This window comes from Streptopelia decaocto, assembly GCF_964273445.1.
Source record: "Streptopelia decaocto genome assembly, chromosome: 16".
NCBI classification, from domain to species: Eukaryota; Metazoa; Chordata; class Aves; order Columbiformes; family Columbidae; genus Streptopelia; species Streptopelia decaocto.
Genome location: NC_138671.1, coordinates 9,984,225 through 10,000,450, shown reverse-complemented (window position 1 = coordinate 10,000,450; position 16,226 = coordinate 9,984,225). Strand labels below are relative to the sequence as shown.

General features: G+C 48.4%; 1 protein-coding gene across 1 annotated transcript in view; it reads right to left on the bottom strand.

Moving 5' to 3' along the window:
- The window catches only part of DNAH9 (dynein axonemal heavy chain 9), a gene marked incomplete at its 5' end in the record, with an annotated part of 197,270 nt that overhangs the window by 155,470 nt on the left and 25,574 nt on the right, over positions 1–16,226 (bottom strand). The window contains 8 exons of the mRNA XM_082067422.1: positions 788–1,027; positions 1,659–1,784; positions 2,998–3,150; positions 6,500–6,626; positions 7,739–7,869; positions 10,866–11,736; positions 12,102–12,268; positions 14,528–14,750. Of these exons, the coding sequence (XP_081923548.1) occupies positions 788–1,027; positions 1,659–1,784; positions 2,998–3,150; positions 6,500–6,626; positions 7,739–7,869; positions 10,866–11,736; positions 12,102–12,268; positions 14,528–14,750 (2,038 nt within the window). The remainder of the gene's footprint in view (positions 1–787; positions 1,028–1,658; positions 1,785–2,997; positions 3,151–6,499; positions 6,627–7,738; positions 7,870–10,865; positions 11,737–12,101; positions 12,269–14,527; positions 14,751–16,226) is intronic.

The following is a 16,226-nucleotide window of genomic DNA, read 5'->3' as shown; positions in this document are numbered from 1 at the left end:
AGCAGCAAGTCATGAAGAGGGTCTTATAATGCAACCAGAGTGAGAGAAGGAGCAGAGGCCATCTAGACAGGGAAGAGGCTGCAGACAGCACCAAGGAAACAGGCTGGGGACAGGTGGACAAGGACAGTCATGGCTAGCGCCCTCTGCACAACCAGCAGGCGGGTCCAGATGGATCACTTCACCCGAGGCTGGACTGAGGCACCACTGAGCCCAGCTGAGCCTTGAAGACAGAAACCCTGTGAGGAGCCTGGCTGCCTCTGAGAGGACACAGATGAGGGAAGAGCCACAACCTAACACATTCAGGGCACCTTCCCACCCACCTGCAGGGCTAAACACTTGGCATGGTGTCAGGGACAGGGGAGCAGCCTGAGAGAGGTGTTGCAGGAGAAGGGAATCCCACAGGAATCCCTGTGGCCCCACACAAGACCAAGGAGGCTACAAAGAACAAAGCTTGAATGCTTTTTCTTACTTTCTAAAGTCAAAACTGAGACTGAGTCCAGCAGCCTCCCAACACACCACCATCATCCACCAGCACATGTCTTTGCACCAGGACACAGTGCCACGCTCTCGCTCCTGGTGTGAATCTGCAGCAACTACAAGTTGGTGTTGCAGGGCCATGACACAGCACAGCTCTGCAGGCTTACAGGGGCTTTCTGCACACTTACCACAAACATTGTAGAAATAAATTTAGTCATATGTCTCCCATTGAGACTGGCAGTGATCTGAATGGCCAGTGGTTGGGCCCCCTGAAGCCCCCACAGAACCGTGCTGCACTGCCAACACCAACCTTCTGTGCTATCATCTTTGCCACCACGTCCCGAGCGTGCACGTCAATGGTGCAAATGGTCATGATTTTCTGTCTGTCGCCCTTGGAGAGCTGCCCGATCAGCATGGTAACGAGGGTGTTCAGCTGGGTCACTTGCTTCTTGTGATATTCCTTCATCGCATTCTCGTAGCCTTCCTCCACCCTGGCAAAGGCAATCCCAACCTCGGTTGTCCACCAGATCTGGGTGCAGCAAAGAGCCACCTAGGGAAATAGGCTGGTTCACTATCAGGGAAAATACCAGAGCTTCCTTATGTTCAAGAGTGTCTGATCCACAGGGAGATCAAGGATGAAACATCCGTGACATGAAATTAAGTATTTTTTCATACAGTAGTCACAGCAGACAGGACAACAAGGATCTGCTCCGTGACATTCGTTTAAAACATCGTATCAGTGATAGACACATTTAGCAGCTACTTATTAGTAAATCAGTACCTTTCACATGCCTGACACAGCAGAGGAGGAAGAGCTGGAGACCACGAGGTTGTCAGAGGTGCATCTGAGGGGCTCTTTACTCTTATCAGGCCTCACCACTTTGTTTTCCTGCTGCACCTCTTGCTGCTCTGTCTGTACAGACTGCACTGCCCAAGCCCCTGGGCTCTGACACCCAACCAAGAGCCCCAACCAGAGCATGGAGCTCAGCCTGGGAACTCCATCAGGAGATGGCCAGGACAAAGGACAACTCAACCTCCCTCTCTCCTGGATAGCAAGGTGGAGGCCAAAAACATCCCTGTCTACAGCTACTGAAAGAAGGGAAGGGCAGGACTGATGGGGAACCCAAGAGCTGCCTTTCCATGAGCCAGCCTGAGTGGTGGTGAGAAGCAGTGGCAGATACCTGGGCAGGATAGTCAAAGAGCCATTGTTCCCTTGGTTTTTCCTCATAAGCCATTACGGCTTCTGTCATCTCATCTCTCACAGTAGCCCTCATGCTGTCTAGTACGTGCCTGAGCCAGACTTCAACCTGGAAAAGAGATTAAATTCCAGTAACACATTTGCTCTTCTTAAGTGCCTTTGGTAATTAGTGAAGATAGGAAATGAGACAAGCATCTCAATTCTCTTTAGATTGAACATGAGGAAAAGGTTCTTCACCCAGAGGTGCTGGACACTGAACAGGCTCCCCAGGGAGGTGTCACGGCCCCAGCCTGACAGTGTTCAAGAAGAGACTGGACAACGTCCTGAGACACACGGGGTGAACTGTGGGGTTGTCATTGCAGGGACAGGAGTCGGAGTGCATGATCCTGGTGGGTCCTTCCAGCTCAGGACATTCTATGAGTTAACCAAACCTCACAGCCTCCTTCAGACTGGGTAGATTTGGCTAATTCTGCTACTGTAGGATTAGCATCTACTTCCAGACACCAAGAATAGAAGACAGATTTTTTCTTGAACTCTAGCTACAGGAGGAACCAAAACGAACTCCACCAACGAACAATTTGGTTGGGTGTATTCCACCTCCAGGCCACGACAGGATCCCTGGTGGGATGTGGGCACAGTCTGCCAGCAGCAGAAGAAACATGCTGCCAAACTTGGGAACACAATTCCTACTGAATTTCGTATTTCACAGACAAAGCCATCCACGAGAAGACAGACTGAATGCAGCAAGCTCCATTGCTGGAGAGCTCAGTAGCCGGTATTACATACTTTAGCTTCCTGTAATAGTCCATGGAGAAAGGTGAAACTACCAGGATAGGTAAACTGAGCAGTAGCTTGATTCTTACATTTCATACTTTAACTTGTGGTATGAAATAATGAAGATTTAAGAACGAGGTAAAAAGCCTTCTCCTACCAAACATACCCGTGCAGAGGTACTATGGAATATCTTAGTCTCTTTTCAATCTGCATCCCCTCCTTCACTGAGGATATTTGTAGCAAGCTTTAAGACCAACCTTCAAAACGTCTTAGAAAAAAATCAAATTAAAAACCTAGTCAGAAAAAGGGCACAGCCCTTTCTCCCACAGTGGACTGTGACATCCATGTCCCCCCTTAGTGAGGACCTATCCAGAGTGACACCAAGGGCTGTGGTGTAAGAAGGTACTAAATCACCACCTCTTCCAGCTTTTCTCATGCATCAAGGGAGAGCAGTGAAGCCCTACGACGTCTTGGCAAGAGATCTCGCACAAGGGGCAGGGGAGCAGACTCCACTGGACAGTTTTGATAGACAAGGACCTCTCTCTCACCTGCCCACTGCAGTCACAGGGCTCGCTGAAGCTGACGTATTCCTCCTCTCTACTGTACATTCCCAGGCCAACCTTGGTTGGCTTTTGCTCAGAGTCCAGCTGGAATTTCATCCTGGCCAAGTTGTCAAAGAGTTTGGAAAGATGACGTTGCACCTGCAAAATGGGTTGTATAAATAAAGCAACCGAGATAAGACGAGCAGAATGCAGATCACCATACATGTCACAGCAAAATCACGTTAACGAAGCAAGATCTTGGATATTTTGGTATCACCACATCTTCTAAAACGTGGCCAAGATACTGCCAACAAAAGCCTCTTGCTGTCTCTTGTAATGCTTCCACCTATTTCTACATAATTTAGAAAGCAGACATGCCTTAATAAATCATGTTTCTCCATTGGGAAATCTTCCATACAGAGCAGAAGCATAGAAAACATTGAAACACCTCATGACTCCTATCCCAAATTTCCCTACATGTAGTGATGAGAAGTCTGTAGCCATTTCTGCACCTCATCCCATTCTCAGCACAATGTGGAGTTTTCTTCACTATGAACTTCCCTGTTTTTCCACTACTAGAAACTGATTTTGTGCCAGTGAAAAATCCTGAATTCTCCTTCGTGGAGAAGAAAGACCTTTATTTCTGCCTAAGACCCATGATCAGCAGTCCAACAGCTCAGACCTCCTACAGAACACCCATCTTCACCAAAAGCATTCTTCCAGAAGGAAAAGAATGATTCAGTTCTTTCCTGTTCACCTCCATCCGAGTCTGCAAAGCCAACACGGAGATGCTGTGGGCTCTCAACATCAGCATCTGCCTGCTGGGAGCTGCGCAGGTCAGCAGCACTTCTTCCAGACCACTGCTCAACACACAACTGCATCACTGTGTGCCCCACACCGACAAAGGCGAGCTTCTCCTAGGATTGAGGTTCCCACAGAAAGGGGCAGCTCCCAAAGCAATCCCAGACAGGAGCTGCCTCTCTCAATTACAGCAGAGAGGGAGATGAGAAATGAGGAAAGGGACCTGGGGGTCCTGGGGACAGCAGGGTGACCATGAGCCAGCACGGGGCCTTGTGGCCAGGAAGGCCAATGGTACCTGGGGTGGGTTAGAAGGGGGTGGTCAGTAGGTCAGAGAGGTTCTCCTGCCCCTCTGCTCTGCCCTGGGGAGATCACACCTGGAATATTGTGTCCAGTTGTGGCCCCTCAGTTCCAGCAGGACAGGGAACTGCTGCAGAGAGTCCAGCGCAGCCACCAAGATGCTGCAGGGAGTGGAGCATCTCCCGTGTGAGGAAAGGCTGAGGGAGCTGGGGCTCTGGAGCTGGACAAGAGGACACTGAGGGGGGACTCATTCATGGGGATCAATATGGAAACGGGGAGTGTCAGGAGGATGGAGCCAGGCTCTTCTCAGTGACAACCAGTGATAGGACAAGGGGCAATGGGTTCAAACTGGAACACAAGAGGTTCCACTTAAATTTGAGAAGAAACTTGTTCCTGGTGAGGGTGTCAGAGCCTGGCCCAGGCTGCCCAGGGGGGTTGTGGAGTCTCCTTCTCTGCAGACATTCCAACCCGCCTGGACACCTTCCTGTGTAACCTCATCTGGGTGTTCCTGCTCCATGGGGGGATTGCACTGGATGAGCTTTCCAGGTCCCTTCCAACTCCTGACATTCTGGGATTCTGTGTGAGATGCCCAATGCTCTGATGCTTTCAGAGAAGGAAGGGTGGAGGTGGATTTGTCCATCTAATTCTGACTCACTGACTCACAAAGAATTACAACCCTCCCTCTCACGAGCTGTGCTGCAGGTGGGCACAGCTTGGTAGTCTTCTCACGCACGTACAAGCAGGGCCAAACCCTGGGAGGTGCTAAGTACCTCCGAGAAGCAAAGGGCACTCAGCATCCCCCCAGATTATAGAATCATTTTGGTTGGAAGAAACCCTCAGGATCAAGTCCAGCCATACCCTAACTCTGGCACTAATCCATGTCCCTAAGAACCTCGTCTAAATGCCTTTTAAACCCCTCCAGGGATGGTGACTCCACCACTGCCCTGTGCAGCCTGTTCCAATGCCCGACAGCCCTTTGGGGAAGAATTTTTTTATAATATCCAATCTGAACCTCCCCTGGCACAACTTGAGGCCATTAAGCATATCTCGAGGCCATAAGCATATCTCTTTTCAAACCGTAAGTAAACCGCAGAAACTTTTTCTTACATGTAGAAGCTTCTGGTCACAAATCCCGGACACAACTCCAGCACTTGGTGCAATCCCACTGCCGGAGCCCGAACGCACCTGAATCTGCACAAGTTCAGTGCCCAGTTCATGAGGATAATGTCATTGTGTATTTAATCCTCCTTTAGGAATCATCAGACTTTGAAACTACAGTGGAAAGGCTGAGAGTGTATCTATGTATGATCCTGCTTGACATTTACTTTGATTTTACTGCAAATACTTTTGAATAACAGAAAACACCAGGAATTTCTTCTTACTCCATAGAGCATTTCAACACAGTATCTTTGCTTCCTGCGGTTTTTATTCCTCTCCATTTTAAATATCAATCAACTATGTATTTATGATACTCTGTGGGCTGAAATCACCCAGCAGCAGACACAGATAGAAGGAGCGTTAAAGGTTAGAGGTAAACAACATCATTTCCAAATACACATGCAAACCTGCTCCATTCCTGTGCTCACATAAATACTGAAAATGGTGGAAAGCCTGAAGAAAGTGAAAATACTCGCTACTGAAAGATGGAATTAGAATTTGCTCCTCATCCAACACTCGCCCTTTGCTGTGAACATTTTGACTGGTTTTACATAGCAACTTCTGAATAAAAGATGCATCCCAAACAATGCCAAGCAGAGCTGTGCAGGGGTGCGTAGCAACCCAAGGGAGTCCTACCTTGGCCACAGCCACTGTCTGACCACCAGCTGTCTTACCTCTTCCAGGCTGTGTTCTGCTCTTCCCCTGTAAACAGGCCATCCCAAAGACCTTTGCATGGGGGAAGGAAGAAGTGGCTGACTAGCAAATGTCTCCTCTGCCTAAAAACAGAGACGTCTCCAAGCCATCAGTTGTCAACACTATCACATTTGAATGATCAGTCCGTGGCTCTTTCAACAGCAGATGCTGTTTGGTGGCATCCCAGCTTGGGGAACCAAGGTCAGCAACAAGTTTTGGCTGAGATCCTCAAGAAATGGTTTCCCCCAACCTCACTGTATCCCAGCAGAAACAAACCCACTGTTTTTATGGTATCAAGAACATAGCTCTGCTCTGTGCAGTGCCTTCAGAACCATCTGCGAGCATCACCAGGGACAGATGGGACAACATACAGTGTGCAAGTTGCCTTTCAGAGATGACAGATGAAGGCCAGCAGTGAAAGAGTTATTGTTAATCCAAGTGAGGGTGGGAGAAAGGCACTCAAGAAAGGACAAGTTACAGCTGAGTCCCTAGACAGCATCTTCCACCGTGACATTACCGACAGCTGGAAAATGTGAAGGTGACATAGTGCAAGGCTTACCAGCTGCGGGTTGGTGCCATTGGAAAGAATATCCAATAAATCTGCTGAAGAAACAAAGTAAAATCTGGGAAAGGCCAACCTTTTCATGTCCAAATATTCAGCCAAAGCCTTCTCACACAGGGACAACCTGGGGAGAAGAGCAGAAAAACAGAGCCCAGGACAGGCAGGTGAATAACCTTTCATGTGTCGTGCTACAGTTTGGGTTATTGAGCAGATTCTCCCCTCCCATGGGGATATGCCAGACATGAGCTGAGCCTGCAGGCTGGTCCTTTACAGCATTTTCCAAATAGATCAACAAAGCACATAGTAACTCACAGATCTCTCTCCACTCCCAAGGGTCAAACAGCCAAAGAGTCAGAGAATCCTCATAAAAAAGCAGAAACACAGGTGGAAGAAGAGGCTGGAAAGGGTTTGCACTCTGACTTACTGTTTTAGACAAGCTCGTAACTGCCACAGGTGATTTCACACTAGGATGAAAGTTTCCAAAACTGCTTTTATTCTAATGAGCACATTTTAAAGTCTGATTCAAACCTACTCAGCTTTTTGTGCTTGTGAAGCCTGAAAAGAAACTTGTTTGCTCCGTTCTAAAATGAATCTCTCAGTGTTTACATGTTAAACTGCTGCTGAGCTTTCAAAGTTCATAAATAACATGCAGCTAGTCCTCTGTGGGGAACATAGGCCTTATCTGTTTAGGAAGTGAAATTAAATCTCTATTTTAAATGGATAGTTATTACTGACACAACAGCTATCACGTTAACTTCTTAGGTGTGTTCCAGGTAGAGTAGCTCATATGTTAGGTGAGAACTGTATCCATCTCAGGATATTAAGGTCTTTCTCAGGGAGTCTAGTTATACCATCTGTGAAGGGTACACATGCAGAGATAATTTTGTTAATTAAAGCACATGGGCTCAGCTCTACTGCAGATATCCCTGCTTGGAGTGCTAAACAGATATTTAAGACACCGAATTTGGGGTGGCAGTGAGGCCACATGTTATTAAAACCGACTGAATGCCTAGCTTTGTATGCGTGCGAATCAATACTCAGGATAAGAGTTTGCACATACGCAAAGCCAGAATTCACTTTGAGGGCTTCAGGGTGATGGATCACGAGCAAAAAGACTTGATGTGTGAATGCTAAGAATGCACAGTCCAGGAGGAAAGCCTTGGAGCACAGGTTAAACCAACTTATTAGAGCTGATCCCAGTCTCTGACAAAATCCTGGGACTGACATTCTACCTACCTACTCTGAATGTCCTCCAGCTGTTGGGACAGACCTGGTTTATTGGTGGCCTCAACTACATTTGGGGTTTTCTGAGCTTCATAGGCCAGTTCTTTAAAGTCCACATCAATCCCTTCGAAGCGTTTGGAGTCCTAAAAAGCAACACAAACACGTTCACAGTAAAACATGGATTTTGTGCTAAAAGTCTCCATCCTCTGGGTGCTGTCTTTGGGTTGAGGGGAAAACCTTGTGTCCAGTGCGGACAGGGACCTCTCCACCATTCCAGAACAGCTCTTCCACCGACTTGCCTGAAACTAGTCTTCAAACAGGCACTTGCCTTCTTGTCACTGTATCCCAAAAGGGTTGTGGATAAAGTGCTCCATGCAAGAGGCAATGTCTAGGACCAACCATTTTCATGGGATTGAATTCCCCTTGGAAAATCTCATTAATCTCCCTCTCCCACGTCCAGGTGAAATACCAAGTTTCCCTGGCTGCAGCAGCAGGAGATGCTCCCATACCAGGGAAAGGCTACCAGCCCCATGTGAGTGCACTCCTCCCCTCCTGCTACAGCACAGGAATCCCAGCACCCATCCACAAAACGGGTATGACGACTCTTACAGAGGAGAGCCCTTCCTTGCCTTCAATAAGGGTATGGAAACCCCATGTCAGCACCGGAGGCCCATATCAACAATTATGCTCCATATCTAACAGGGACTCTGAATTTCTGGAGCTAAACACAGAAGAATAAAGCAAGCTATGTTCAAAACGTCTCTGCTCCTCCCTTCTTCACAAGTCAGGCCTCCTGAGTGAGGCGGGACACTGAATAAGTGTTCCAAGCTGCCCAGGTAACACTTCCACATTACCCTGTGTTCAGCCCCAGGAGCAAGGCTCCGTCTGGAAGGTTGAGCCCTCCCTGCACTCATGCCATGGATGCAGCTTCAGGTGAGCATCCCACGGCCTATCAGCACATCCCCCCAGCCCTGGATGCATCCTGAAGGTGCTCAGCTCCAGAAGCTTTGAGCTTCAGCCTTTCTTTAGGGAAGAGAGGCTGCTGACTGAGCAAACAGTGTCCCTGGCAGCCAAGAGGTCCCTGTGTCCTGGTGCATCCGGCACAGCACGGCCAGCCGGGCAGGGAGGGGACTGTCCCGCTCTGCTCTGCACTGGGGCAGCCTCACCTGCAGCATTCACTGTGTGCAGGGCTGGGGACACAGGAGAAAAGGAGATAAAGCTGCTGGAGAGTGTCCAGAGGAAGGACATGAACTTGGTGAAGGGTTTGGAGGGGAAGCCGTATGAGGAGCGGCTGAAGTCCCTGGGTTTGTTGAGCTGGAGCAGAGCAGACTGAGGGCAGAGCTCATGGGCTGCAGGTTCCTCAGCAGGAGCAGGAGGGGCAGGGCTGAGCTCTTCTCTGTGACAGTGACAGGGAATGGCAGAAGATGTGCCAGGGAGGGTCAGTGGGACATGAGGAAAAGGTTCTTCCCCCAGAGGTGCTGGACACTGAACAGGCTCCCCAGGGAGGTGTCACGGCCCCAACCTGACAGTGTTCAAGAAGAGACTGGACGACGTCCTCAGACACACAGGGTGACCTGTGGGGTTGTCATTGCAGGGACAGGAGTTGGACTCCATGATCCTGGTGGGTCCTTCCAACTCAGGACATTCTACTGAGATACAGACAGCTGCCCAGAAGGATGCAAATGTAAATCATGATGCAATTTCATAAATGACATTAGATAGCTCCTGGATATTAACAGCTTGCTGGCACATAGTACAGCCTCAGGGCACTGGTTATCAGCACCTGTATATATTGCCCAGTGAGCGAGGTGTACCCAGAATCATAGAATCATTTAGTTGGAAGAGACCATTGAGATCATTGAGTCCAACCATAACCCAAATCTAGTACTAAACCATGTCCCTCATCTATACATCTTCCAGGGATGGTGACTCCAGCACTGCCCTGGGCAGCCTGTTCAAATGCCCCACAGCCCTTTGGGGAAGAAATTGTTCCCCAGATCCAACCTCAACCTCCCCTGGTGCAACCTGAGGCCGTTTCCTCTGCTCCTGGCGCTTGTTCCTGGGGAGCAGAGCCCGACCCCCCCTGGCTCCAAGCTCCTTTCAGGCAGTTCAGAGATCAGAAGGTCTCCCCTCAGCTCCTGTTCTCCAGCTGAACCCCCCAGGTCCCTCAGCCGCTCCCATCACACTTGTGCTCCAGCCCCTCAACAGCTCCGTTTCCTTCTCTCCACTCGCTCCAGCACCTCAAGGGCTTTCTTGGCATGAGGGGCCAAAACCTGCCCTGAGGACTGTCAGCACAGTATGCTGTCTGAAGCAGAGGGAGGAACAGTCCAAGCAGAGCAGAGTGCAGGGCTGGAGACAGAACAGTGTGTTGTCCAGGGGCCACTGGGCTGTGCACATCCCCTCGTGGGTGTCTGTCCCACAGCGGTGCTGTCAGCCATGCTGCTCACGAACAGGGATGGCAGTGACACAGCCAACTGTGGGTCACTCGTGAGTGACAGGCGGGTTCCTCCACAGGGCTGTGAGTGGTCCAGCGGGGCCAGGAACAAGCTTGGAAGATTTTCTAAATAATCAAGGGAATGGGGAATAACACTGGAAGCTGGACTCAAAGAGAACCCTGAGGAGGTCACCACCCTGAGGAGGTCACCACCCTGAGGAGGTCACCAATGACAACTCTGCTCAATTTTCTGAGGCTGAAGTGGGAGAAGAGCTGCTCTCCGCCTGCACCAGCACTGGAGGCGGGGAAGCGGATGCTGCAAAGCTGTCTGGTCCAGCTCTGATTTGACAATTTGCACTAAGTAATTATCTCGGTCCTCTCCCCTCCAAGGAAAGATGTCTGCATCACTGAAGGAAGCCAGCAGCCTCCCGCTCAGCCTCCAGGAACTCTGCATCTGCTGTGCAGTGGTGGAGGGGAAGAAAAACAGTTTCTCAGCAGGGCTCAGGCACAACCTACAGTACAAAAACATCCTGGGGCAACACTGGGGAAACTGCTGTAGCATTAAGGGAGCACCCAAGAAAGCAAGGTAGCAAGAGGACAGTCCTGCTTAGGGGAAGCTGGCATTATAGATAATCTTCTTTTGTGTAATGGAGGCTTTTCTTCAACATTTTCCACAGAGGAAAAATAGGATTTGGGGTTTCATACCTCAGGAAGCTGTGCCCGTATATCTTCTGAGCCTATGAATATGCTCTCCAAGTGAGACCACGTATGCTGCACTTCAAACCAGAGAGAAATGACGGAATCCGTGGTGGACAGCTTCCTCTGCCATATGGACACTTCCTCCAAGAAGAAAGCAATATATTTGGATGTCATTAAATTCTGCAGCTGCACCTGGTTGTCTTCTAAAGTTTCTATGAGTTCCTCGTCTGACTTCAGCAACGGGATGTTCGTCCGCGGGTGAGGCTCATACTGAAACTCCATGGTGCTCCAAGTCATTTTTAGCTCCTTCAGGACTTTCTCCATGCTCATTTCTCGTACTGCTTTGTCCACAATGCCACGAACCTCATCCTCAAAGTTATGGAGGTTGAGCTTCAGGAGGTCAGCTAGCGTGGTGTCCGAGTCCATCACAAACCTCACACCCGTCACCTGCATCAGCTGATTCCAGTGCCTTTCTCTAATGGCGGGATTTTGAAGTTCTGCCACAGCTTTCAGGGCCATCAGCATGTTCTTCACCTTGCTGTCCAGCCCACTAAAAGCATCCCACGCCCTCACCTCCTTATCCAAATTCCGAATCTCTCTTGCGAACTTTTTACACTCCAGATCCATGTTTTCCACGTTAATATCCACCCATTTGGTGGTCTGCCAGTCATCAAGGCAAGTGCCCACAAGGGAGATCATATCCCAGAGCTCTTTGAGAAGACACAGCTCCTTTCGGCACTGCTTCAGTTGTTTATAATCTGGTACCATGACTTCAAACAGACCAGCTGATTCATAAATCGAGGTCATGGCTGACTCCATTTGTTTAATCTCAATGTGCTTTGTATCCAGCAGTTGATAAGGCTTTTTGGTGTCAAACCTAGAAAGAAATGTTTATTCTTCATAAGTGATATTGTAACAACTTCTAAAGAAAACATAAAACAAACGGCGCCTCTGAGACACAAAGCAGACATGATACGTCTATAGTACCCATTGATGGTGCAGCCACATGGCACTACTGACAACCCCTTAAAGCGATATTGTGCACTCAGCATCCAGATTGAATCTCTTGCTAACACTGGACTGTGTTTGCAGGGACAAAACACCCAGGGCATAACAGATACAACACTGTGAGCAGGTAGGAAATGTATGCGAGGGTTCGAGAACACGTCCTCAGGACACTCGGAGATGATCCCATGAAGCTTTTTTCCTCAGGGCTTCTCTGATGTTATAATTTCACTGTACCTGAATGGTGCTTCTTTCCGAAATCGCTCTCTGAATCTATGCTGCTCAACATCAAACGCCGCACAGCTCTTGCGCAGAACTGTCATTTCGTTCGCCTGCAGAGGAGCCACATGCTGTTTCACAGCTATCGCCAGCTTCTTTATATTGTTCCATTTTTCTGGCAGCTCCTGCAAGCAAAATTTAATGACGGTAGGCAGTATTTGCTATTTGATATAAGATGTGTCTGATCTGTTTATGGACAATCACAGAACAGGAAAAGCAACAGATTCCGTGCGTAGAACTGCAAGGAAGTTTTGTTGTGATGCAAAAGCTAAATACGCAATTTGGGATAAAACTTACCAGTTATTCACAATTTTGAAGACTAATGAAGACTGAGACCTTAAAACTGACTGCTCTGATTGCAAAAACATGTTAAATAACTTCAGAAGAAGGGTCCCAGACTAGATCCTGGGCTCCCAGGATGGCTCAGTGCTCGAGAGAGCACAGTTCTCCTGACACCGAGCCCAGCGGGACCCAGAGCTGGCTGGAGGCAGGAGGGTGGGCTGGGGATGCAAGTTCATCAGATCGTCCAGCTTCCCAGAGCTAATTAAGAAACAGAGCCTGGGAAATTTCCTGCCAGCTCTTAGAGCAGGATATTATGCCAGAAGGACTTCTACAGAGCTTTCTGGGGCAAATCCCTCCAGCCTGCCTGTATAATATTAGTACTAAATAAGACCATTTTTTTCTCAGGTCTGCATCCAAGCTGCTGGTGCACAGCACTGCTGACAATCCACCCTTTGTACCTGGGATTTTATTTAGAGAGAGATTTGATTTCTTCTCACTAGGTTTCTCGAGCCAAATCCTCATGTCAGACAGCGACACCAGCCAGGGCTCTGCTGTCCTCAAGTCCGACAGCTTTGCTCTCCCACTTCCCCAGGTACTGTGCAAGCCTACAGGAAAGACTTTGGGTTTCTTTTCATCCCAGTGCACATAGTTGAGGAAACTAATGGAGATCCACCAACACTATGCAAAGAAGGGAAATAACCTGGAGGCAGCAGAGGCAGCCAGAGCGGGGCCAGTCCCTCCTGAGGGGTCTCTTTCTGGCACTTCATGTTCCAGTCTCTGTAGAAATCACTATCCGTGACCACAGCAGGGCACACATGGAGCTGCTTCCTTGTCCTTCTCACACAAACTACCAGCTCCAGCCTATCCATCTCCATGGCCATGGAGAGAGTGGTACCTGCAGGAACTTACTTTGGTTTTCCTACTGTGTACAGCAGTGAATGAATTATTCAACTATGTGTTGCTGTCACTTGCCAGAAAGAACAAAACTGTTTTGTTATCTCCTGCATCTGAATGGCTGCCCTGCATACCTCATTTCTTCTGTCAGAAAAATAAATCAGTTGTTCAAATCTACATGCACAAACAGGCACCAAACAAGCAGCTCTTGGGCAGAGGAATCAGCAGAGCCGGGTTCCCCACAGCACCATTTTTTATGCTGGACTGAAGCTGTTGTAGCAGCTAAAACATTCAACATGCAGCTCTTCTGGTTTTCAGGGTGTCTGTAGGAATCCAGTTATCTTTAGGACCCTTACCTGTGTCAGATTCGGTGATACAACCACCCATGGATCATGGTTGCATCAGCAGAAAACTGGGGGATTGCTAAACCCCACTCAGGTCCCATCCAAGTCTGCAGCACAGGGAGGAACTTCTACCCAAAAAGCTCTGCCTTAAACCTGGTGTCCTACACAGAGCCCTCTGCCCACAGCACCCTGTGACTACGGGGTATCCATCAGCATGTAACCACACGCTCCTCCACCGTAACATGGTGGCTGCTGCCAGTTGCCCAAGGCTGGCTGGGCATCTCATAGGCTTTTCTAACCTTCACCTCATGGTCCCCTGTCCAGAAATGAAAAGAATTTCCTGAAGAAAAATTGATTCATCAGGGCCAGATGTGGAAAGGTGCTGAAATACTTTCATAACGTGCTACCAGTGATGTCCTCTGGGTCAGGCAGATTTGGTGTTACAGACCAAGTGGAGGACTGAAGTCCTATGAGAAGGCGACTCCTCTGCCAACATTATCCTTCCCATCTCCACAGTTGCCAAGAACTGGCTTATTTAAAAATAATTATAATTCAAACTAATTAACAGATGTATTTGAAAATGCATTAATTTTTTTCAAGAGTAATCGCTGGGAGTTGGAGCAGGCAATTCTATGTTTTTCATACATAACAAAAGGCTTAATCTCTGCTTTAAAAGAAAAATCTCAATATAACTCCAAAATTTAGAGCTATTAAGGCACATCCCACAATAGTAAAATACTATCCACTGAGGCCCTCTAATGACAGGGAGTGGGGCCTTAAATATTCCTGCAATGCTCTTAAGCTCATACTCTTTGACATCGGCTGCTTGGCAAACCGCCATGTCCACCACAGGTTTTCACCCACCTCCAGTTGCTTGTAGACTTCCTCCGGCAGCTCTTGCTCATACGTCTTCAGCAGTTCAACGGTTTGCTTCAGGGGCTCGAACATGGCATCAGTGACACTGTGCCTTTCCTTAACAGCCAGGAGGTGCCCCATGATCTCCACCAAACCATCATAATCACCTTTTTCAACCTTTTTGCTCAAACCTTTGTCAGAAGTTTTTATGAACTCGTCCAGGTCAGACAAGCTGTAGAACACAAAACAGGAAAGCACCAAATGAGAGCAGTTCCTACCGGAATCATCCAGACGGCTGGACTGGCACGGAGCGGGGAAAGGCCTGGCTAGCCCTGCCCATCGCATGGCAACATGCTGAGGGCATCAGAACCACGGCTCATGCTCATAGGGATCCATAGATGGTACAGCTTCCTGCGAGGAACAGATAAATGGGTTGGGACTTCACAGGTTGGAGAAAAGGCATCTGAGGAGCACAAGTCTTATGAGGAGCAGCTGAGGGACCTGGGGGGTTCAGTCTGGAGAACAGGAGCTGAGGGGAGACCTGATCTCTGCAACTGTCTGAAAGGAGGTTGGAGCATGGAGGGGGTTGGTCTCTTCTCTCAGGTAGCAAGTGATGAGATAAAATGGCCTCAAATTTCTCCAGGGGAGGTTCAGATTGGGTATTAGGAAAAAAATTATTCACAGAAATGGCTGTGGGACATTGGAACAGGCTGCCCTGGGCAGTGGTGGAGTCACCATCCCTGGAGGGGTTGAACAAACATATAGATGAGGTTCTCAGGGACATGGGGTAGTGCCAGAGTTCAGTTATGGTTGGATTCCGTGATCTTGATGGTCTCTTCCAACCAAACGGATTCTATGACTCTATCCTATGATTCTATAAGGGAGACCTGTGAGCTCAGGTCTGTGGTCTGAAGAGAGTGAATTTGAAAGGACAGTTTTCATGTCATCTCTTCCAATACAAGAATGTGACATTCCCAAATGAACCTGGCAGGTTGCAAAGCTACAACAAACAGGGGTTCTTCTTCGCACACTGCCTTATTTCACAGGGTAAGTCCCTGCTGCAGAAGGATGCAGATGTTAAAAATTCACAGCAGTTCAGAAAAGCAACCCAATATTTGTGGGCGAAAAAAAATCCATCCAGATCTTTGGATACAAAGGTACAACCTATGACTCTCAAAGTCCTCAGGTATGAATCGTTAGAGACAAGGAGAGTATTTGGGGGAAGTTTCCCTACCTGCTTCTTGACCTCACCAGCTACTGGACACTGTCAGCAGAGCTTGATGGGCTCCTGGATCTTTGGTCCTTTCCATTCTTCCCTTCTCAAAACACTTACTTTTGAAGTGCCCGCTTAAATTCTGTGGATGCTGCTGGGCCAAAACATATCCCTAAACACTTCACCTATTAAAGACTAAACTGCTGAGTCAGGGGCTCTTAATAAGAACTCCTAAATGCCTGTTCTAAACTACACAAAAACCTCTCTGCACAGGAATTACCTAACAGAATTATCGTGCTGAAAAGAACACAAGAGATCACAGCAGCCACCACACACAGCAGCCTTCACTAGTACATATGTCTGTAAATATTTCTTCGTAAGCATCCAAGCCCTGTGGCATCCTTCAGCTGCTACTACTCAAATAAATCACCTAACATATCATCCTGCAGAGACCAGGTGACTGAGCAGCTATTCAGAGCAGGGAACACATGTTAA